Consider the following 24099-nt stretch of genomic DNA (forward strand, 5'->3'; position numbering starts at 1 on the left):
ACATCTTTGACTCTATAGCTGCTCCTCCCTGGCATTCTTGTTATCTTTCAATGTTGTTACTCAATGTCCCAACTCAGTCGCTTCCCATTTAACTTCCTTCATGTCCGCCACCACTGTGACCCTTAGGGTGGTAAAGTCTTCCTGCAGCTTACCGTAGAGAACCACTAAGACGGTTCGGGAGATGTGGGTTCAGGACTCACCTGATCTGGGCTTGCCGGCACCGGATCTTGGGGCGAGTGTTCGACCATCAATGGATCGATCATGTTTTGGTTTGTTTTATTGGAGTTGGTTTTGGACAACGTGTTTCTTATGGTGGACTCCTTTTTAGGTCGAGCAGACCTACGCTCAATGCGTGAGCATTGAGGGTGTCTGCTTCAGACCTAATGCTGCCCGTATTTGGGAATGTGGACAGCAAAGTGCCACGCGCCGAGATTGTACCTCGGGAGCGCGCACGTCGCCGTGCCTCGTATTCCCATGCACAAAGAAAGCCTCACTCACGCATGCGCACATACACATCCATACACACACTGCATACACACACGCACCCCCCCTTAAACAGACACACACGCACACAGACAGTCAGACGCACACACAGACACACTCAAACAGACACACACGCGTACACCCCACCCCCACTCACCCCTCCTCTCCCTCAACACACTCACTTGTTCTGGTGGTGCTCGGCGGCGGTTCTGCCTCTCGGGCGGCGGTAGCGCTTTGCGGGGCTCTCTCACCACATGAGCGCCCCGCCTTCCCCATGCGCTCAGCCGCTCTTCACCCGGTCCCCCATCTCGGGACCGGGACTCAATCAGGAGCCTTCGTGGCTCCTCGGGCAGCTCGCTCTCGCCGCGATGGGGCGGGACTTCCCGTTGGGGCCGCGATGAGATTGGCCGGTTGGCCAACCGCTTCCGGGTCGTCGCAGGCAGCACTGCGGGGACTTGTTTAGTTTTGGTCACTGCAAGCTGTTTTATGCCTTAATATTATATTGAAGAGTAGAAATGAAAGGCATTGAAATCCCATAAAACTTAGGGACACAAGTGCATCCACGTGCCTATCGGCCCGCTGCCCGACTGTGTTTCTTTCATTTTAGCCATCTGCCCACAGTGTGACATGTTCAACCTCCGGTTCACAAGTTCACGTCGCCATTCTTCTAGAGTTCATTGAAGAACGAAATGAATGACATGCGAAGGTCGGAAATGTCTTGTACACGAAGGACGGATCTTTCAATTTTGATGGAACATATATGTGAACACAAACAATCATTTATGGAATCGGTTTAGTTGGAGATTTAAAATATTTGTTTCCTTATTATTTATCCCTGTCAAACAAGTCCGGAATCTGATGTTTCGTCGTTTTTTTTCCACGTGGTAATTTTTTGTCAGGGCGTTAACGATGATTAATTAGTAATACGTTATTTTTTATTGGAAGCTAGAATGTCTCATCTAAATACGTGTGTAAAATAGGCTCTGTTTAGCGTTGTCAATTTCACTGTCGCACATGTTACTTTCATCTTGTAAAGGTGACGAACACCTGCTCTATTTCAATGCACGGGCCTCGGCGCAGTGATAACACGCAGCAGACCGGGTCTGATACCTCATCATATTTGCTAAGTGAGTCGCCTGCAGTAAGTGGGTTCCTAAGTGGCATTTTCATCGTTTCCTAATGAGGTAATTCTAGTGTGGGCGGCCCCTGCTTCTCACGTGCATTGTGCTCATAATGCGCCGTCTCATTTTAGCCGCCAAACAGCGGGGGGTACATGTAATCTCATGCACTGCGCATCACTGCCCGTCTTCAAGGGGCATTCGTTGCCCAGTCACTGAATGCAATCGGAGTCTGCGTGTTATTAAGCACGTGTTAGAAGTGCTCTGCAAAATATTGATCCGATCGCTTCACTGATTAAAGACGGAAAAACACAATCTCTAGTACCGCTCCTATTTGTGGATCGACCGGCGCGTAAAAATATCTAGAACACATGCAAAGGAACACTAATGCTTATATCAATTTCAACTGCAACATGTTAGAAATCAGCAATATGTTCCTTAACGTAGTGAACACACACTGCATCAATTACCCCTACAAACAAAACCCCCTCTCTTCCAGCAGGGTAGCTTTCCTAAAGACCAAGACCCCAGGTGTTCCTCCATTTTCCTCAGTGTTAGGAGCCAGACTCTCTGCCCGAGGCCTTTTAACTTCATTTTAGCCACAGATTCCATATCGATCCCAGTGGCTACATTTCCTCTTAGAATATTGTTTTTCCTTCCGGAGTGTGACCACATGCAGGTTTTCCCCACACACCCTCTCACCCTCACACACACCCTCACCCTCACCCTCACACACTCTCATACCCCCTCACCCCCCTCTCACATCCTCTCACCCTAACACCCTCTCAACCTCGCACACTCCTACACCCTCACTCACCCTCACACCGCCTCATCCTTACACCCTCCCCCTCACACTCTCACAACCCCACACCCTCCCCCTCACACTTCATCACACCCCCTCACACCCTCGCACCCCACACCCTTGCAACCCTCACCCTCGCAACCCTCACCCTCACCCACCCCTTCACCCTCACCCACCCCCTCACCCTCACATCCCTCACCCTCACACCCCCTCACCCTCACACACCCTCAGCCTCACCCCCCCACACCCTCACACCACCTCACCCTCATACCACCTCACCCTAAACCCCCTCACCCTCACACACCCTCAAACCCCCTCACCCTCACACACCCTCACTCACCCTCAACCTCACACCCCCTCACTCACCCTCACACACCCACTCACCCTCACCCTCACACACCCTCACTCCCCTCCCCCTCACACCCTCACTCACCCTCATACACCCTCACACGCCCTCACCCTCACACCTCTTCACCCTCACACACCCTCACCCTCACACCCTCACACCCACTCACCCTCACACCCCCTCACACCCCCTCACCCACACTCACACACTCACACACCCTCACCAGCATAGAATAACAAACATAGCATAACAAAACACAGCATAGCATAACAAAAAAAGCATAGGATAGCAAAACATAGCATATCATAACAAAACAAAGCATAGGATAGCAAAACAAAACATAGCATAACAAAACACAACAAAAAATAGCATAGCACTACAAAAAAGCATAACAAAGCATAGCATAACATATCAAAGCATAGCAAAACAAAACACAGCATAGTATAACAATACATAGCATAGCATAACAAAACACAACACAACAAAACATAGCATAACATAACAAAACATAGCATAACATAACAAAACATAGCATAACATAACAAAACAGCATAACATAAAACAAAGCAAAACACAACAAAATATAGCATAACTAAACACAACAAAACATAGCATAACATAAAACAAAGCATAGCATAACAAAACATAGCATAACAAAACATAGCAAAACACAACAAAACATAGAATAGCATAACAAAACACAACAAAACATAGCATACATAACAAAATATAGCATTGCAAAGCATAGCAAAACATAGCGTAGCATAACAAAACACAACATAGCATAGCATAACAAAACATAGCATAGCATAACAAAACACAACAAAACATAGCGGAACAAAACATAGCATAACATAACAAAACAGCATAACAAAACATAGCATAACAAAGCATAGCATAACAAAGCATAGCATAGCATAACAAAACTATACATAGGATAGCACAACTAAACATAGCATAGCATAACAAAACAAAGAATAGGATGGCAAAACAAAACAGCATAACATAACCAAACATAGGATAACATAACAAAATATAGCATAACAAAACATATCAAACAACAACAAAAGATAGCATAGCTTAACAAAACACAACAAAACATAGCATACCAAATACAACAAAACATAGCATAGCATAACAAAACAGCATAGCATAATAAAACACAACAAAACAGCATAGCATAACAAAACATAGCAAAGCTTAACAAAACACAACAAAACATAGTATAGCAAAACAAAACATATAATAGCATAGCATAACAAAACGCAGCATAGCATAACAAAACAAAACATAGGATAGCAAAAATAAACATAGCATAGCATACAGCATCACTCCGCACCACCACAGCATCACTCAAGAGCACCACAGCATCACTATGCGCTACCACAGCATAAGTGAACGCCACAGCATCACTTGTTCGCCATCACAACAACACTCAGCGCCACCACAGCATCAATCTGTGCAACCATTCAACACCTGGTTCAAATATATTCTCTCAATGTTTCAAGCTTTATTACAAATGTAACAAAAATATGTCAATATTTCACTTCTGTTCTTGGATTTTCGGCACAATAAAATACACTGAACATAATCTTCACAAAAGTTATTTACAAAACTTTACGATATTGCCATTATAAATGACAATAACTTTTATTTAAGTATTAATTATTGAAAAAAAATTAAAAGCCATTGTTATTTGTAATATCAATACATGTAAGTCTCGTAAATACAACACATGTTGCATTACAAATGCTATACGTGTCACATTTGCGAAAGTTATAACTATTGGTATTGTAAATAACGAAGCTATTAATTTCGCTATTTGAAAAAAAAAACGTAAATAAAATTTTTTTCGTTTACAAGACCAATAGCTCAAACTTTCCTAATGCGAGACCTATTGCATTGCAAATGCTTGTTAGACTTGTGGGCCGCCATGGCTCGCTCTTGGTATGACATGGTGTGACAACACTGTTTGAGAGGCGCATGGTTGGGGTCCTAGGAAGTGGGTCTTCAGAGGCCACCCGGCTCTGCTGAGTGGCATGTCATAGTTGCGGTGGAGGGCAGGATGCCGGAGGGCAATGGTGACTACCCCCGGGGGTTCTTCGGCTGTGGGCTGTCCTCACACACTCCCCCAGGCATCTGGCCTCTATCTGCTGATGAGCTGGTCGGATTCAGCAGCCTTCCAGGCATGTGGTGGCTCATGTGACTGAGCAGCCCTCGGATGGACTTCCAGAAGGGCCACAACAATGCGAGGCCAGCCTAGGGGCTGCAACATCACCTATCCTACTCCTGTTCTCTCTCCTGTGGAACCCTGCAGGCGGGCTAGGTGAACACCAATGGGGCACACCAAGGATGGGTCTGTCTGGCTGGTGCATGAGCCTTAGTCCGTGGTGTTGGTTCCGGGTGTCGGGTGCTGTTATGTGGGAGTCACGATTCCGCCAGGGCCAGCTATCTTGCTGCTCCTGTGGTGTCTTCCTCCGGGTGGGATTGCGCATGCAGCTGCAGTGGCAGAGCAACACTTGTGATATTAGTACGGGGTCCGCTGGGTGCCCTGAAGTTGTACTACCCCATGAAGCCACACCACAAGTGCCACTCCATGTCTCAAGGACCTTGGTATTGCCTGTTTCACTGTCGCACCTGGAGTGGTGTAGAGGCCAATGGGCTGTCATGGGTAGGCTTGGGATATCACATTTTCTCTGGGGCTCAACCCCAGTTCTCCCAGGCCGCTGTCTGGCACCAGCAGATCGTAGACTACTTGGCAGCCACCTTGTTGGAAGGGTGGCCGCGGCTACTGTGGTTTGTGCTGTGTCAGTGTCTGGCGGCCGTCCCACTGTGGGCGCCTGGTCCCCCCAAGAGGTTGCCTGCTAAATTAAGCTGGATTGCGTTGCCCTTGAAGTTATGATTGTGTTTAAAGATTTAAGAGAAAAAGCGCTAAGAAATAGAAAAGCACCAGTCAGTAATAACTATTCATGGGTGACGAGGACCAATGCGCGATTTCAGGTGGACCGCGATGAAGTGTGGGTCGGATATGTCAACTCAAGTAGGTTTATCCCCATCAAAGACTCTACCTTGGGACTTAGTGTCTGAAACGGAAGTCAAAATCTTACAGTGGGGCAAGGTCGCAGCCCATCCTCTTGAAGCTGGATGACCGACGAATCAGGTCCCTCTGAAGCAGGTGGTTTTAGCGAGAAAAGCACAGAGTGGGAAAAGTTCACATTTTGTGCCTAGAATAGTCTGCTTGGCTGCCAGATACTTTTTGAGCCTTTGCTGAGTCAAGCTTTCTTCATTCAGACTTAGGGGGTGATTGTCCTCTTGCATGCTCATGACGAGGTCAGCTCGTCATGAGCGACGGCGCTCCGGTGCTCATGACGAGCTGAGCTCGTCATGACCGCGCCCATCCCGTGGAACGCTCGCACGCTGGGATAATTCCCCCACTGTGCTCAACGTTCAATTGGAACGGGCGCGGTCATGACGAGCTCAGCTCGTCATGAGCACCGGAGCTCCATGGCTCATGACGAGCTGACCTCGTCATGAGCATGGGGGCGTTGTACGCGCCGCCCAGCACAGCGGGGGAATCCCGCCCGCAACGAAGGGGTTAGATGTTGGTGGTATGTGTACTCCATCGCAACGGTGATGGAGTATACATATGGCCAACATGAAGGCCCGCCGGCGCGGTTTAAATGTGGGCGTACCGTCCTTTTGGCCACGTCAGAGAGTACTCTGTCTCTGCCATGGCAAAACTGCTACATCTCCACCCACCCAACTTAGCTGGGCAGAAATGTAATGATAATAATTTGTATTTACAAAGCGCAAACATATCACCCCCTTAAGGGTTTCAAGGTTCTGGGGGCTGTCAGGGAGCTATCGTCCAGAGTCACATGATGCTAAGCTGTCGCCAGCACCCCTGATCGAACCACAAGCCCTGCAGAGTCAGCCGCTCTTGCACACGTAGTCATTTTTTACTGTTTCTTATCGCCAGGTAAAAGCTGGCTGCAAGGAACTATAAAACCATTATAGTGCTCCCCTGAGATGGGAGTAGACTCCCATGGTGAGGGGGGCATTGCATTAATTTCTTTAGAAAATGAAAATTATGTTTTGTGATTTTCTTTTTGTGAACCAAAAAAATACTCTGTGCTACAGGGCTATGCCCTGCTGACGCAGCCCTGCAGCACAGAGTAATATGCAATGCCAGGGAACTCCGTGATGGCGGTTCCTAGCAATGTTTTTATAACTGACAGCATGCTTGGTGGTCATTTATAAATTTTGTGGGTGACCTCTCCACCATGAGGATGGAGTCATTTACTTTATTCCCATGATGGAACAGCGGGCATTTGCCAAAAAATAAATCACCCCCTTAGTCTCTTTTTTTGGAGCTCAGAATCCTCCAGCAGGCCAAGGCTGCAATCTGTATCTGGGAAGGTTGAACTGAAGTCGAATAGGCTTGCTGCGAAGATCCGCTAAACAGGTTTTTTGAGTTGCAAATTGCTCCAAGTGAGATCAACTTGATTTGTTTGCTCAGCCATACCATGCCTTACATGGTTGGTCTCAGTCCTCTGGAGGTCTGGAAGTCCAACATTTTTTTAGGTCCCAATTTTTCCTCATTTTGGAGAAATCCAGCTCAGGCACAACCAAGGATCCCAGGACATTAGGGACCACACTTAAGGATCAGAACTCACTCCAGAAAAGGCCACCAGCACAGGCCACCAGCAGGACCAGTTAGGTCCAATTGCAAATGGTCAGGTAAACACTTCCGGAAGATGGCCTCTTGCAGCTTGTTGTGCTCCTGCAGCCTCACGGAAGGTCAGCCACCTGACCCTCGGAGTCTACTCCTTTGTCCTGGGTCCAAATGGGAGCACCACACGGGAACAACTCAGCACAGCGAACACCAAGACCTTACTGAACTCCATCCAGTTAGGTGCACCCACCGACCTGTGCTCCCATCGATTCTTCAACCTCAGAAGCGACGAGATCAGCCACCAGCTCACCACCACCCTCAACTCCTCTATCTTCACATCCACCTCCCCAACACCTGGAAACACTCAGAGGTCCGACCACCCTCAAGAAAATCCTCTGCAGACCCCAACTACCCCTAATACCTGGAGAGAAACAACCTTCTAGACCCCTCCCAATCTGGATTCAGAGCCAACCACAGCACAGAGCCAGCCCTGATTGCCGCAACAGACAACATCTGTACCCTACTCAACGGAGGAGAATTGGACCACTGATCCCTCTCGACCTCTTTACTGCCTTTGACACCGTCACCTACCACACACTCATCAACCGTTCGCACCAGATCGGCATCAAGGAAGATGCTCTTAGATGGATGGCATCATTGCTCACAGGGCGCACACAGAGGACTCGTCTCTCTCGCTTCATCTCACAGCCCAAGCGCACCATCTGTGGCATCCCACAAGACTCATCCATCAGTCCCACCCTCTTCATCATCTACATGATGCCGCTAACAGACATCGTCAGATCACACAACATCCACATCATTTCCTACGCCGACGACACCCAGCTCATTATCCAGCTTCAAGAGGATGGGCTGCGACCTTGTCCCACTGTAAGATTTTGACTTCCATTTCAGATACTAAGTCCCAAGGTAGTGTCTTTGATGGGGATAAATACCATATTACAAGTACAGGTGCCATCAGCCAGTGTGTAAGAGGGCCACAACACCTACATCCTATCACACTAATACCATATTACAAGTACACGTGCCATCAGCCAGTGTGTCAGAGGGCCACAACACCTACATCCTATCACACTAATACCATATTACAAGTACACGTGCCATCAGCCAGTGTGTAAGAGGGCCACGCTACCTACATCCTATCACACTAATACCATATTACAAGTACAGTGCCATCAGCCAGTGTGTAAGAGGGCCACAACACCTATATCCTATCACACTAATACCATATTGCAAGTACACGTGCCATCAGCCAGTGTGTAAGAGGGCCATACCACCTACATCCTATCACATTAATACCATATTACAAGTACACGTGCCATCAGCCAGTGTGTAAGAGGGCCACGCCACCTACATCCTATCACACTAATACCATATTGCAAGTACAGTGCCATCAGCCAGTGTGTAAGAGGGCCACGCCAACTACATCCTATCACACTAATACCATATTGCAAGTACACGTGCCATCAGCCAGTGTGTAAGAGGGCCACACCACCTACACCCTACGACACTAATGCCATATTGCAAGTACACATGCCATCAGCCAGTGTGTAAGAGGGCCACAACACCTACATCCTATCACACTAATACCATATTACAAGTAAACGTGCCATCAGCCAGTGTGTAAGAGGGCCACAACACCTACATCCTATCACACTAATACCATATTACAAGTACACGTGCCATCAGCCAGTGTGTCAGAGGGCCACAACACCTACATCCTATCACACTAATACCATATTACAAGTACACTGGCTGATGGCACGTGTACTTGTAATATGGTATTAGTGTGATAGGATGTAGGTGTTGTGGCCCTCTTACACACTGGTGCCATATTGCAAGTACACATGCCATCAGCCAGTGTGTAAGAGGGCCACAACACCTACATCCTATCACACTAATACCATATTACAAGTAAACGTGCCATCAGCCAGTGTGTAAGAGGGCCACAACACCTATATCCTATCACACTAATACCATATTGCAAGTACACGTGCCATCAGCCAGTGTGTAAGAGGGCCACGCCACCTACATCCTATCACACTAATACCATATTGCAAGTACAGTGCCATCAGCCAGTGTGTAAGAGGGCCACGCCAACTACATCCTATCACACTAATACGATATTGCAAGTACACGTGCCATCAGCCAGTGTGTAAGAGGGCCACACCACCTACACCCTACGACACTAATGCCATATTGCAAGTACACATGCCATCAGCCAGTGTGTAAGAGGGCCACACCACCTACATCCTATCACACTAATACCATATTACAAGTAAACGTGCCATCAGCCAGTGTGTAAGAGGGCCACGCCACCTACATCCTATCACACTAATACCATATTACAAGTACACGTGCCATCAGCCGGTGTGTAAGAGGGCCACAACACCTATATCCTATCACACTAATACCATATTGCAAGTACACGTGCCATCAGCCAGTGTGTAAGAGGGCCACGCCACCTACATCCTATCACACTAATACCATATTGCAAGTACACGTGCCATCAGCCAGTGTGTAAGAGGGCCACGCTGCCTACATCCTATCATACTAATATCATATTACAAGTACACGTGCCATCAGCCAGTTTGTAAGAGAGCCAAACACCTACATCCTATCACACTAATACCATATTGCAAGTACACGTGCCATCAGCCAGTGTGTAAGAGGGCCACAACACCTACATCCTATCACACTAATACCATATTGCAAGTACAGTGCCATCAGCCAGTGTGTAAGAGGGCCACGCCAACTACATCCTATCACACTAATACCATATTGCAAGTACACGTGCCATCAGCCAGTGTGTAAGAGGGCCACACCACCTACACCCTACGACACTAATGCCATATTGCAAGTACACATGCCATCAGCCAGTGTGTAAGAGGGCCACACCACCTACACCCTATGACACTAATGCCATATTGCAAGTACACGTGCCATCAGCCAGTGTTTAACTAAGAGGGCCACACCGCCTACATCCTATCACACTAATACCATATTACAAGTACACGTGCCATCAGCCGGTGTGTAAGAGGGCCACAACACCTACATCCTATCACACTGATACCATATTACAAGTACACGTGCCATCAGCCAGTGTGTAAGAGGGCCACAACACCTACATCCTATCACACTGATACCATATTACAAGTACACGTGCCATCAGCCAGTGTGTAAGAGGGCCACGTCGTCTACATCCTATCACACCGATACCATATTACAAGTACACGTGCCATCTGCAGTGTTTAACCAAGAGGGCCATACCACCTACATCCTATCACACTAATACCATATTACAAGTAAACGTGCCATCAGCCAGTGTGTAAGAGGGCCACACCACCCACATCCTATCACACTAATACCATATTACAAGTACACCTGCCATCAGCCAGTGTGTAAGAGGGCCTCGCCACCTACATCCTATCACACTAATACCATATTGCAAGTACACGTGCCATCAGCCAGTGTGTAAGAGGGCCACACCACCTACAACCTATCACACTAATACCATATTGCAAGTACACGTGCCATCAGCCAGTGTGTAAGAGGGCCACGCTGCCTACATCCTATCACACTAATACCATATTACAAGTACACGTGCCATCAACCAGTGCGTAAGAGGGCCACACCACCTACAACCTATCACACTAATACCATATTGCAAGTACACGTGCCATCAGCCAGTGTGTAAGAGATCCAAACAGCTACATCCTATCACACTAATACCATATTGCAAGTACACGTGCCATCAGCCGGTGTGTAAGAGGGCCACACCACCTACATCCTATCACACTAATACCATATTGCGAGTACACGTGCCATCAGTCAGTCTGTAAGAGGGCCACGGCAACTACATCCTATCACACTAATACCATATTGCAAGTACACGTGCCATCAGCCAGTGTGTAAGAGGGCCACAACACGTACATCTTATCACACTAATACCATATTGCAAGTACACGTGCCATCAGCCAGTGTGTAAGAGGGCCACAACACCTACATCCTATCACACTAATACCATATTACAAGTACACGTGCCATCAGCCAGAGTGTAAGAGGGCCACAACACCTACATCCTACCACACTAATACCATATTACAAGTACACTTGACATCAGCCAGTGTGTAAGAGGGCCACACCACATACATCCTATCTCACTAATGCCATATTACAAGTACACGTGCCATGAGCCAGTGTTTAACTAAGAGGGCCACACCACCTACATCCTATCACACTAATGCCATATTGCAAGTACACGTGCCATCAGCCAGTGTGTAAGAGGGCCATGCTGTCTAAATCCTATCAAAACTAATATCATATTATAAGTACACGTGCCATCAGCCAGTGTGTAGGAGAGCCACTCTGTCTACATCCTATCACACTAATACCATATTACAAGTACACGTGCCATCAGCCAGTGTGTAAGAGGGCCATGCTGTCTACATCCTATCACACTAATATCATATTATAAGTACACGTGCCATCAGCCAGTGTGTAGGAGAGCCACACCATCTACATCCTATCTCACTAATACCATGTCATGAGTGCATATGCTATCAGCCGGAGTGTAAAAGGGCCACGTCGCCTACATTCTGTTACATTAATACCATATTACAAGTACACATGCCAGCAGTCACAGTGTAAGAGGGCCATGCTGCCTACATGCCATGATTACATGTGCCATCTATGGACAACCACTCTCTCTGGTCACCCACTCTCTCTGGTCTCCTCCTCTCTCTGGGCTCCTACTCTCTATCGTCACCTCCTCTCTATCGTCACCTCCTCTCTATGGTCACCTCCTGTTTCCAGTCACCTAATCTCAATGGTTACCTCCTCTCTCTGGTCAGTTACTCTCACCTGTCACCTCCTGTCTAAGGTCATCACTGGTGACCTCCTCTATCTAGTTACCTCCTCTCTCTGCTCACTTCCTCTCTCCTCTCACATCCTCTCTCTGGTCACCTCCTCTCTCTGGTCACCTCCTCTATCTGGTCACTTCTTCTCTCCTCTCACATCCTCTCTCTGGTCACCTCCTCTCTCTGGTCACCTCCTCTATCTGGTCACTTCTTCTCTCCTCTCACATCCTCTCTCTGGTTACCTGCTCTCTATGGTCACTTCCTCTCTCCTCTGACCTACTCTCTATGTTCACTTCCTCTCTCCTCTCACCTCCTCTCTCTGGTCACCTCAACTCTCTGGTGACCTCCTCTCTATGGTCATCTCCTCTCACTGCAGACCTCCTGTCTCCTGTCACCTCCTCACTATGGTCTTCTTGTCTCTCCAGTTACCACTTCTCTCCTCTCACCTCCTCTCTCTGGTCACTTCCTCTCTATGGTCACCTCCTCACTATGGTCACCTCCTCACTATGGTCATCTCCTCTCAATGGTGACCTTCTCTCTCCTTTCATCTCCTCTCTATGGTCATCTCCTCTCAATGATGACCTTCTCTCTCCTCTCACCTCCTCTCTGTGGTCTCCTTGTCACTCCAGTTACCACCTCTCTCCTCTCGCCCACAGACCTGCGCAGGATGACCGCTGGCTTCATTGGGATGGCGGTGTCCATCATCCTCTTCGGGTGGATTGTAGGAGTTCTGGGCTGCTGCGAGCAGCATGACCTCATGCAGTACGTGGCCGGCCTCCTCTTCCTCATGGGAGGTAAGTCAGTCAGTGAGTGACTGTGTGTGACGATAGAGTAAGGGAGCAAGTGGGACATTGGATGAGTGAGTGTGAGTGAGTGCAGGTTCACAGACTCAGGAGCCAGTAGTTCAGAGCTTGAACCATGGAGTAGGTGATGGTTGATGAAGGATTCGATGCAATAACATTCAAGCAAAGGTAGGTCCCGGCTCTCCCATATACTGCGAATTAAACGTGTGACCTGCGACATGTAGTGGTGGTGACTGGGGAGGTCTCCAACGTGCCTACGATTCAGACTTTCCTATGATGAAGAACTTATGCATAGCAGCCATTTCTTCACAAGAATGGAGCACACGTGACACTGCTTTTTAAACCAGCATTGGCCAAACCAAGCTGTCTTGCTTTTCTTAAACAAGCACTGCCAAAGACTATAGTTCTGCCTTTGCAAGCCTTTGGGTTTTTGCAATGCGTGCTCATCTTGCACACTCAGACCCACTAATGATTGCTTTTATACTCTGTACTAGCCAACGACCAAAGATTACATTTATTTATTTGTATTTATTTAAAAAGTTTTATATAGCGCGAACAAGACTCGGAGCGCTTCACAATAATGGGAAGAGGAAACAAAGTAGGGGAACGTTGCGGTAAGGGAGGCTAACATGTTAAGCTAGTACGATCGTACATAAATGTGAGTAAAACATTTTTTTTAATACAAAACTGTAAGGCACAACGTTACATAATAGGTAAGGCAATGAATCAACGACAATAATATTTAATAATAAAAAATAAAAAAAACGGACACTTCGAAAACAGATGAGGCATGGACAAATTAAGGCAGGAACTTGTTCATTAGAATTTCCGGTGAGACACGGTTCCAGATCTTGGGTGCTACGCCCGAGAACGCTCTGAGCCTCGTTTTCTTTTCACGAAATGTCTGTGGTTTGAGTAGCAATAAGGTAGCACTTCTGGAAGGTCTACCACCCCCTGAAAATTCAAGTTTTTGTGCCAAATATCCGGGTTATTTGTGGTGAAGGTCTTTGTGTGTCAGAACGTCAATCTTTAATTGTACTCTAGTGTTGTAGGGTAGCCACTTTAGAGCTCTTAATGCTGGGGAGATGTGCTAATTTCATTTAGGGTCGGTAATCAGTCTGGCCACGGCATTCAGGGACGCCCTAAGCGGGGCTAAGGTATATTTGGGGAGGCCACTGAGCGTTGCACTTCCACAGTCTAGCCTAGGTAGGACAGGTACCACCTGCTTGAAGTCTTCTTGAGGGAGGAGTGATTTTAAGTACCTAAGAGTCCTTATTTGGTGATTCGCACCCTTCAACAGAAAACATAGACACAACCCTCAGCAAATTATGTAATTCACTAAGCAATAGGGTTTTGTAATCAGCACTTAGGCTGTTGCAGTCTCTCCAATCAGACTGATGTCTGTGCTGTAGAAGTGCTGCTGTTCTATGCTGTAAACCGGCTGCAGTACCCTAGTCTGTTACTAGAGGTCCCTAGAGTGAGACACAGGCCAGTGCTGTAAGCAGGCTGCAGTACCTCAGGCTGTCACTAGAGGTCCCTGCAGTCAGACGCTAGTCCGTGCTGTAAGCAGGCTGCAGTACCTCAGTCTTTTACTAGAGGTCCCTAGAGTCAGACACTAGTCCGTGCTGTAAGCAGGCTGCAGTACCTCAGGCTGTCACTAGAGGTCATTAGAGTCAGACACAGGTCCGTGCTGTAAGCAGGCTGCAGTACCTCAGTCTGTCACTAGCGGTCACTGGAGTCAGACACTAGTCTGTGCTGTGAGCCGGCTGCAGTACCTCAGTTTGTCACTGGAGGTCACTAGAGTCAGACACTAGTCTGTGCTGTAAGCAGGCTGCAGTACCTCAGTCTTTTACTAGAGGTCCCTAGAGTCAGACACTAGTCCGTGATGTAAGCAGACTGCAGTACCTCAGGCTGTCCCTAGAGGTCCCTCAAGTCAGACACTAGTTCATGCTGTAAGCAGGCTGCAGTACCTCAGTCTGTCACTAGCGGGCACTGGAATCAAACACTAGTCTGTGCTGTGAGCCGGCTGCAGTACCTCAGTTTGTCACTGGAGGTCACTAGAGTCAGACACTAGTCACTGCTGTAAGCAGGCTGCAGTACCTCAGTTTGTCACTGGAGGTCACTAGAGTCAGACACTAGTCACTGCTGTAAGCAGGCTGCAGTACCTCAGGCTGTCACTAGAGGTCACTGGAGTCAGACACTAGTCTGTGCTGTAAGCAGGCTGCAGTACCTCAGTCTTTTACTGGAGGTCCCTAGAGTCAGACACTAGTCCGTGATGTAAGCAGACTGCAGTACCTCAGGCTGTCCCTAGTGGTCCCTCAAGTCAGACACTAGTCCATGCTGTAAGCAGGCTGCAGTACCTTAGGCTGTTACTAGAGGTCCCTGCAGTCAGACACTAGTCTGTGCTGTAAGCAGGCTGCAGTACCTCAGGCTGTCCCTAGAGGTCACTGGTGTCAGACACTAGTCCATGCTGTCAGCAGGCTGCAGTACCTCAGGCTGTCACTAGAGGTCCCTGCAGTCAGACACTAGTCTGTGCTGTAAGCAGGCTGCAGTACCTCAGTCTGTCATGAGAGGGCACTGGAATCAAACACTAGTCTGTGCTGTGAGCCGGCTGCAGTACCTCAGGCTGTCACTAGAGGTCACTGGAGTCAGACACTAGTCTGTGCTGTAAGCAGGCTGCAGTACCTCAGTCTTTTACTAGAGGTCCCTAGAGTCAGACACTAGTCCGTGATGTAAGCAGACTGCAGTACCTCAGGCTGTCCCTAGCGGGCACTGGAATCAAACACTAGTCTGTGCTGTAAGCAGGCTGCAGTACCTCAGGCTGTCCCTAGAGGTCACTGGTGTCAGACACTAGTCCATGCTGTCAGCAGGCTGCAGTACCTCAGGCTGTCACTAGAGGTCCCTGCAGTCAGACACTAGTCTGTGCTGTAAGCAGGCTGCAGTACCTCAGTCTGTCATGAGAGGGCACTGGAATCAAACACTAGTCTGTGCTGTGAGCCGGCTGCAGTACCTCAGGCTGTCACTAGAGGGCACTGGAATCAAACACTAGTCTGTGCTGTAAGCAGGCTGCAGTACCTCAGTCTGTCATGAGAGGGCACTGGAATCAAACACTAGTCTGTGCTGTAAGCAGGCTGCAGTACCTCAGTTTGTCACTGGAGGTCACTAGAGTCAGACGCTAGTCTGTGCTGTAAGCAGGCTGCAGTACCTCAGTCTTTTACTAGAGGTCCCTAGAGTCAGACACTAGTCCGTGATGTAAGCAGACTTCAGTACCTCAGGCTGTTCCTAGAGGTCCCTCAAGTCAGACACTAGTTCATGCTGTAAGCAGGCTGCAGTACCTCAGTCTGTCACTAGCGGGCACTGGAATCAAACACTAGTCTGTGCTGTGAGCCGGCTGCAGTACCTCAGTTTGTCACTGGAGGTCACTAGAGTCAGACACTAGTCACTGCTGTAAGCAGGCTGCAGTACCTCAGGCTGTCACTAGAGGTCACTGGAGTCAGACACTAGTCTGTGCTGTAAGCAGGCTGCAGTACCTCAGTCTTTTACCAGAGGTCCCTAGAGTCAGACACTAGTCCGTGATGTAAGCAGACTGCAGTACCTCAGGCTGTCCCTAGAGGTCCCTCAAGTCAGACACTAGTCCATGCTGTAAGCAGGCTGCAGTACCTTAGGCTGTTACTAGAGATCCCTAGAGTCAGACAAAAGTCCGTGCTGTAAGCAGGCTGCAGTACCTCAGGCTGTCCCTAGAGGTCACTGGAGTCAGACACTAGTCCGTGCTGTAAGCAGGCTGCATTTCCTCAGGCTATCACTAGTGGTCACTAGAGTCAGACACTAGTTTGTGCTGTAAGCAGGCTGCAGTACCTCAGGCTGTCACTAGAGGTCCCTCAAGTCAGACACTAATCCGTGCTGTAAGCAGGCTGCAGTACCTCAGGCTGTCTCTAGAAATCACTGGAGTCAGACACTAGTCCGTGCTGTAAGCAGGCTGCAGTACCTCAAGCTGTCACTAGAGGTCATTAGAGTCAGACACAGGTCCGTGCTGTAAGCAGGCTGCAGAACCTCAGGCTGTTACTAGAGGCTGCCTGAGCTGACTTCTGTGGAATGCACGCTGTCTCCCCCACCGTCTGAAGAGTTGTAATTGCATATGCAGCTGATGTTGTGCCATCTGACAGTTTCAAACCGGGCCCATTAACCTACAATTCCCCATCAACACTTGAAAGGAGTGTATAATGCAGGTCAACACAACCCTTTGTTTGTTCCTCAGTAAGGAATATACAGTCATGGTACTCTTGTGACTGGGACTGAGTAGCTGGGAATGGCAATAGAGTAGCCGGATTAAGAGTCGAACATCTTTTCAAGGTGATATGGGGGCCAAAAGTGTCAATTCATATGCTGTCAAGCGAGCACTAGTTAAATGCTGCGTTTTGGTTAAAAAGGGCATCAACTGCATGGGGCACTAACACAAGCAATCTATGTGACAAGACTATCCCTTCACTCTGACGTATGGACACAGCTGCCTCTGCCATAAAGCGAAAACACCCAGGCAACACGCAAGCGACTGGATCAAGGAGAGCGGAGAAATATGCACAAGGACGCTGCTTATCACAGTGTGTCTGTGTTAAAAACGAGAGAGCGCAACCATCCCTCTCGTGTACATAGAGTGTGAAGGCCTTAGTGTAATCTGGAGTGCCTAATACTGGTGCAGAACATAGAGTTTGACGCAATTGTTGAAAAGCATTCTGGCATGCAGTGGTCCATGGGAGGGGCATTGGAGTGTCTTTAGTCAAAAGGGCCAACAAGGGTTTAACTATGTGATAAAATCTATGGTTCCACTGCCTACAGAAAAAAGTAAGGCCAATCAGTGCACGAACATCCTTCTGAGTACGGGGCACAGGCGTGTCTAAAATAGCTTGAATGCGGTCTGGTGTGAGTGCACGTCCCTCCTTAGACAGGAGGTGACCTAAAGAGGTAACCTGCTGTCTACAATATTGCAATTTCTTTCTAGAAACCTTGTGATGGTGAGATGCAAGAAAGGAGAGCAATGACAGTGTTCCTTCTTCACACTGTTCAGGTCTATCTGCAGCCAACAAGATGTCTTTCAACATATTGTCTGAGAGCAAACCCTTTTAATACAGGGAAAGAATCAAGCTGTCTTTTCAATGCTTGGCTGTAAATGCTAGGACTCTCTGTATACCCCTGTGGAGCTCTACAGAATCTGAAGGATCGATTATTCAAAGCGAAGCCGAATAAATATCGGCTGTCAGGATGAATAGGTATCGCGAAGAAAGCATTCTTCAAATCAATCACACTAAATGTAGTTACAGTCGGAGGAACCATAGTAGGAAGTGTTATGATGTCAGAGACTATTGGATTTTGGGGCACTACAATCTTATTAACCTCTCGCAAGTCAATGATTAACCTGTATATTTTAGTATCAGTGTCTTTTTTCAAGATTGGAAGGATGGGACTGTTGCAGATATTGTAAGGGACTTCTTCCTCAACCCCTACTCCAATTAGATCTTAAACAATACGTATTAGTGCCTCTTCACCTTCTCAAGATATTTTATATTGAGGGAGTCGTGGTAATGAAGCACCTTCCTTTACTTGAATGTGAACTGGTGGGATAACCATTTGCCCCACATCGGTATCTGATGTGGCTCACAAAGTACTGGTTAGTGATGCCAAAGCAATATCTTCTTTAAGGTGTCAAGACTTCCCAGCCATAGGATAGTTGTCATTTAAAATAACACGCACACCTTCTGGGGAACAACGTATAGTAGCACAAAAATGTTTGAGCATATCGAGACCCACAAAATTATCTGGTATTTTGGGGAAAAGCAAGAATGGACATGCAGCAATGAATTTATCAACATGAAATGCAAGTGGTGTGACAGTGGGCTAAGGGAAGGTGTCCCATCGAATCCTATCAATGTTATTGTTAAGTCAGACAGGGGAGCCCTAGGAACCAATTTTTTAGACAGGGTGCTACGAGTAGCTCTTGTATCAACCAGAAACCGATCAGTAGATCCCAAGATATTTGCATCTACATAGGGGCCCTTCTGATCTACTGGGATTTCAACTGGTTCCTTACCCCATCCTAGGCATTCCAATCCATAATTAGAGTCCTTCAAATCATCGGTCGAATAATCAGACATTTGATATTGATTTCGCCTGTCAAAAGTATTAGAAGAATTTTGAGTATGCTCTACTGCCTCAAACCTAGTGCGATTATCCATACCTCCCCTATTTCTTGAGTTTCCTGGGCGGCTTCTCATTTGTCCTCTACCACGCTGATACTGCTGACCTCGCAAAAGTGAGCACTCAAAACGCCAATGTCCAATCTCCTTACAATAAGCACACTGATCGGAAGACAAAGTAGCTCGAGGGAAAGAGGGTGCGCCAGGACAAAACATTGCACGTCCGCCTCTACTACCACCTTTATAAGATGGACCATAAACCTGAACTAACATAACCTTTGTTTTTAAATCCTTAGCCTTTTTATCCTCCCTGCCTTTTTCTTCCAATTCCTGACGTTCATAATACTGGGCAATAGTCAAAAGAGAAACTGGGGAAGACGTAGTCCATGAACTCTCACTGGCCTTTAAACGACTAACCAATCCTGGCAACATGTTCGTGACAAATTTGTCAACGAAGAGATGCTTGCCCGTGTCATCTGTCAATAACTACCCACTAAAAACATGGAATGTCTCCTCAAAACATGTAAAGAAATCAGAAACCGACTCATCCGCTTTCTGCTTACAAGACGTTAACATGGTCCAATCTATCTTTTTAGGAGGTATAAAGGTTTTCAGCTTAGTTATTATTGCCTTTGGGAGATTTAATATCTCTTGTTGCGGTTTCTGTGCAGGTACCCTTTTGATATCTTTTCTCTCTATTTCTGCCCAAGTGTCTCCAAAAGCTGTACCATCATTCACTTTATGAATAGATCTCCACATATCGGGGGGTAAGATAAGCCCAAATAACTTGTCAATATTAGGCAAAGTCATAATGCAAGAACTAATAGCTCCTTCAATGTCTTCATAAAAAGCAGCTGGATTTTGCCGCGGGTCAGGCAAAGCAGCTGTAAGAGCCATGACATCCACTCTACTCTAAGGAGTATAGACCCAATTATAAACAAAATATCCCTTTGCATCAGTTGAATCTTTATTGTCACTCGTTCCCGCACCCCAAGGATGGACATACAAAGGCGCAGCTTCACGCATTGTTTTCCCAATAACTACGATATCCTTATCTGTCCCTAGAACTTCCTCCTGTGGCAACGGGATCCGAGCTGTTTTGTCAGCTGCAGCAGCTGCCTTTTTCTCCTCTCCAAACGGAATGCATCAGTTTGTAGTTTAACCACATGTCTAATTAAATCGACCACCTGGGAATGGAGGAAAATACCGTCACTTAATTGATAATGATCAGTTTTTATATCAACAGGCTCATAGTCTTTGGAATGTTTCCTGAAATTTTCAATTACTTCTCCAATAAACGACTACAAAATATAACTGCTCTGACTCTGGCCATTGCTGAACATTTGCTATAATGTCTGGAGCAGAGGTGTCACCACGAGCTGCTGTATGAGCAGCAGATCTGAGAGTAGCACACGGTCAGCTGTCAAAAAGAAGTCGGTCATTTAGAGTCCAATTCTGTCCCTCTCTGATCCGAGTGAGATTGATCGTCATCAGAATCGTCCTCGGGGGGTAAAGGGAAAAGTATATGGAGGCGGAGATCGATCTAACATATTTGAATCGTCCTGTGGATCATTAATTAGAGGATAGAGAAGGCGCCGGACAGGGTATTGGCCATTTACCTGTAGATTACGATCCCTATCCTCTTTCTCTTTTATTTCCTTCATTTCTTTATTTTTCATTTCCCGCATTTTCAGATAGATATTTTTGTGCTGCTAAAGCTTGCTCTTTCCACACATACTGACTCTTTCTCAGATCAAATGACCCATTTATTGGCCATCGTAAATCAGGATCTTTTTTTAGTGTATTTATTCCACAGTGCACTATACTTTATGGAAGAAATATCATTTTAACTACCAATTTGGTGTCCCCTCAGGGGGAGCCGGCTGACTTTGTTCTAAATCCGTGTTGGTACCTCCAAGAAAGCAACACATCCTTCGAAGCGTGCTTGAAACAGGCATGTCAAAAAATATTATAATAAATATATTATAACAAAATAGTACTTATCGCAAATATAGTATTGTTCAAGAACTCAAAAGTTTGAGAAAAATTTCCACATTTCCTGCCCATATATATTGCAATTTATATATTAACCCAAACTAAACCCGAATCTTGGCCAAGTAAATCCAAAACAAAAAATGATGCTTTTGCGACCTTACCAAGCAAAAAGTCTCCAGCCTCCAACTGCCAAGCTCTGGATCGACCTAATGGTCACTGTAACACGAACGCCAAAGGGATCTCAGTCGGAGGCCGGCACCACCTGGAGGATTAAATTGGGAAAATTGGAAAAGCACTTTAGTCTGCTAAGACAACAGTCTCCTCATGCAGCGTACATCCTTAGCGAGATTCCAAAACCTCCTTCGGGCATCCGAGTCGCCGATGAGTCCCACGTTGGGCGCCAATTTGTGGGGGTGAGCCTTTTCAGTGGCCCACCAGAGCAGGGGTTCACCCTTCTTTGCACACTGGTCCTTTAGACTGACAAAATAGAGATTGGCACAGAAGCTGTAATATTACAGAAATAGTTTATTAGGACTCATGAGTGGAAATACATCAATACATAACCCTCAGGCAATGTATTAGGCAGCACATGGAGTACAGAAACTATGGTGTTTATATTCTGTGATAGTTGCAGTCTAAGCATGGAGGGTCAAAAAGAGGCAGTGCAAGTGTACACAGAAATAGCTAGTCACATATAAGGGTACATGAGAATCACTTAGTCAACAGAGTGGGAGAAGTTACATAGTTGCTGACATCAGTTAAAATAGCCTGACAGTTGAGTCTGTAACAGGTGCATTCTAGCAGCTACAGGCCTTTCTGAGCATGCACAGTGCTCAGTCTCAGTGCTGAAGGAGTCAACTATAGATGATGACTCAGGCATAATAGAGAAGCAGGCAACAGCGAAGACGGGGAAGCACCTGGCAAACACATGGCTTAACCAAAATGGACGCCACAAACAAAATGGCTTCAGCTCATGCTAACAGTGATCTCTGCCAAATGTCCACACTGTGGGGGTTATCCTGTGGGGGGCATTCTGTGGGGATCATCCTGTGGGGATCATTCTGTGGGGGTTATCCTGTGGGGGTCATCCTGTGGGGGTCATCCTGTGTGGGTAATCCTGTGTGGGTAATTCTGTGGGGGTCATTCTGTGGGGGTCATCCTGTGGTGGTCATCCTGTGTAACCCTGCACCTGTGCTCCATCCCCAGGTACCTGCTGCATCATCTCGCTCTGCACCTGTGTGGCCGGGATCAACTTCGAGCTCTCGCGGTACCCCCGCTACGTGTACGGCCTCCCCGAGGACATCAGCCACGGCTATGGCTGGTCCATGTTCTGTGCCTGGGGGGGCCTGGGACTCACCTTGCTGGCTGGATTCCTCTGCACATTGGCCCCCTCCCTCAACACCCCCCGTGCCAGCAGCGTGCAGAAGCCCAGACAGGAGAACGGGGCCGTGTGACGAGGATCAGAGGGTGCAACACCAGGGCCAGGCCTGCCGGGAGCACCACCAGCAGGAAGCAGGACTGAGGTCTGAGCCATGGTGAGTGACCTAGAGACAAGACGTGATGCTGCAGCCCCCTTCATGGTGGAGCAACAAGCTTCTGCTGAAGGGATTTCTGCTGCTCTGGACACCGTGTTGGGGGGTCACCTCCAGGATGACCAGGCCCACCCTACAAACACCGTGATGGCTCGTGGACCTCTTGTGTAGCTCCCTGAGGCTGGGATGTGCGCTCCAGGAGCTCACATGACTACTCGTTCTGGTTTTTAACAGTCTACTTATGTCTCTTTTTTCTTTTATATATGAAGGGTGTGTCCTTTTTTTATATACTGTATATGACCTCCTGGCAGCAGACACACCTGGAAAGGCAGGTGACGTCACAGGCTCCGTGGCCTATGCACAGTACCACCACTCCCCCAGGTGGGTACCACCCTTCTCCGGCATGCAGTGTGGAGGAAGTGCCTAGAAGCCAGAAGACGGTGCTTTTGGGGAGGGAAGATGACGTCATTCACTGGGAGCAGCTTGACAATGAAGGGCAATAGTCCGTCCCGGGACAACTGGAATGGAAACCACGTCACCACTGATTGAGTTGGGGAAATGAGTTCTTGCAACAAAACCCACCTTTTCACTGTTATCTCCATAAAATTAAGAGTTTTTAACGTTAACATTAGCAGGCACCCACACACATCCTCAGACGCCTTAACTATGCCTGAGAAGCAATGCTGTGCTCTCCAGAGCCCCCAGCAATGGAGGCGGCAGACACCACCCCTAGAAGGGAGGGTGGGGGCTCTCCAGGCCCCCGGCAGAGCCCAGACACCACACCTAGATAGAAGGGCCACTCAATAGCAGGGGCGGCAGACCCCACCCCTGGAAGGGAGGGCACTCAAGAGCTTGCGTGGCAGACACCACCCCTAGAAGGGAGGGTGGGGGCTCTCCAGGCCCCTGGCAGAGCCCAGACACCACCCCTAGAGGGGAGGGGCCACTCAATAGCAGGGGTGGCAGACACCACCCTTAGAAGGGAGGGTGGGGGCTTTCCAGGCACCCAGCAGAGCCCAGACACCACCCCTAGAGGGGAGGGGCCACTCAATAGCAGGGGTGGCAGACACCACCCCTAGAAGGGAGGGTGGGGGCTTTCCAGGCACCCAGCAGAGCCCAGGCACCACCCCTAGAGGGGAGGGGCCTCAAGAGCAGGAGTGGCAGACACCACCCCTAGAAGGGAGGGGCACTTAAGAGCTTGGGTGGCACACACCACCCCTAGAAGGGAGGGTGGGGGCCCTCCAGGCCCCTGACAGACCCCAGACACCACCCCTAGAGGGGAG

At 47.8% G+C, this 24099-nt stretch overlaps 1 protein-coding gene across 2 annotated transcripts in view; it reads left to right on the forward strand.

Moving 5' to 3' along the window:
* LOC144826378 (transmembrane protein 178B-like) overlaps positions 1–23758 on the forward strand; it is a 119325-nt gene extending 95567 nt beyond the window's left edge. For both annotated transcript variants that reach the window (XM_078684707.1, XM_078684706.1), the window contains 2 exons: positions 12958–13095; positions 22494–23758. In XM_078684707.1, coding sequence (XP_078540833.1) covers positions 12958–13095; positions 22494–22741 — 386 coding nt within the window. In that variant the 3' untranslated portion in view covers positions 22742–23758. The remainder of the gene's footprint in view (positions 1–12957; positions 13096–22493) is intronic.
* The last annotated feature ends 341 nt before the right edge of the window (positions 23759–24099 follow it).

This window comes from Lissotriton helveticus, chromosome 3_2 (assembly GCF_964261635.1).
Source record: "Lissotriton helveticus chromosome 3_2, aLisHel1.1, whole genome shotgun sequence".
Classification (NCBI taxonomy): domain Eukaryota; kingdom Metazoa; phylum Chordata; class Amphibia; order Caudata; family Salamandridae; genus Lissotriton; species Lissotriton helveticus.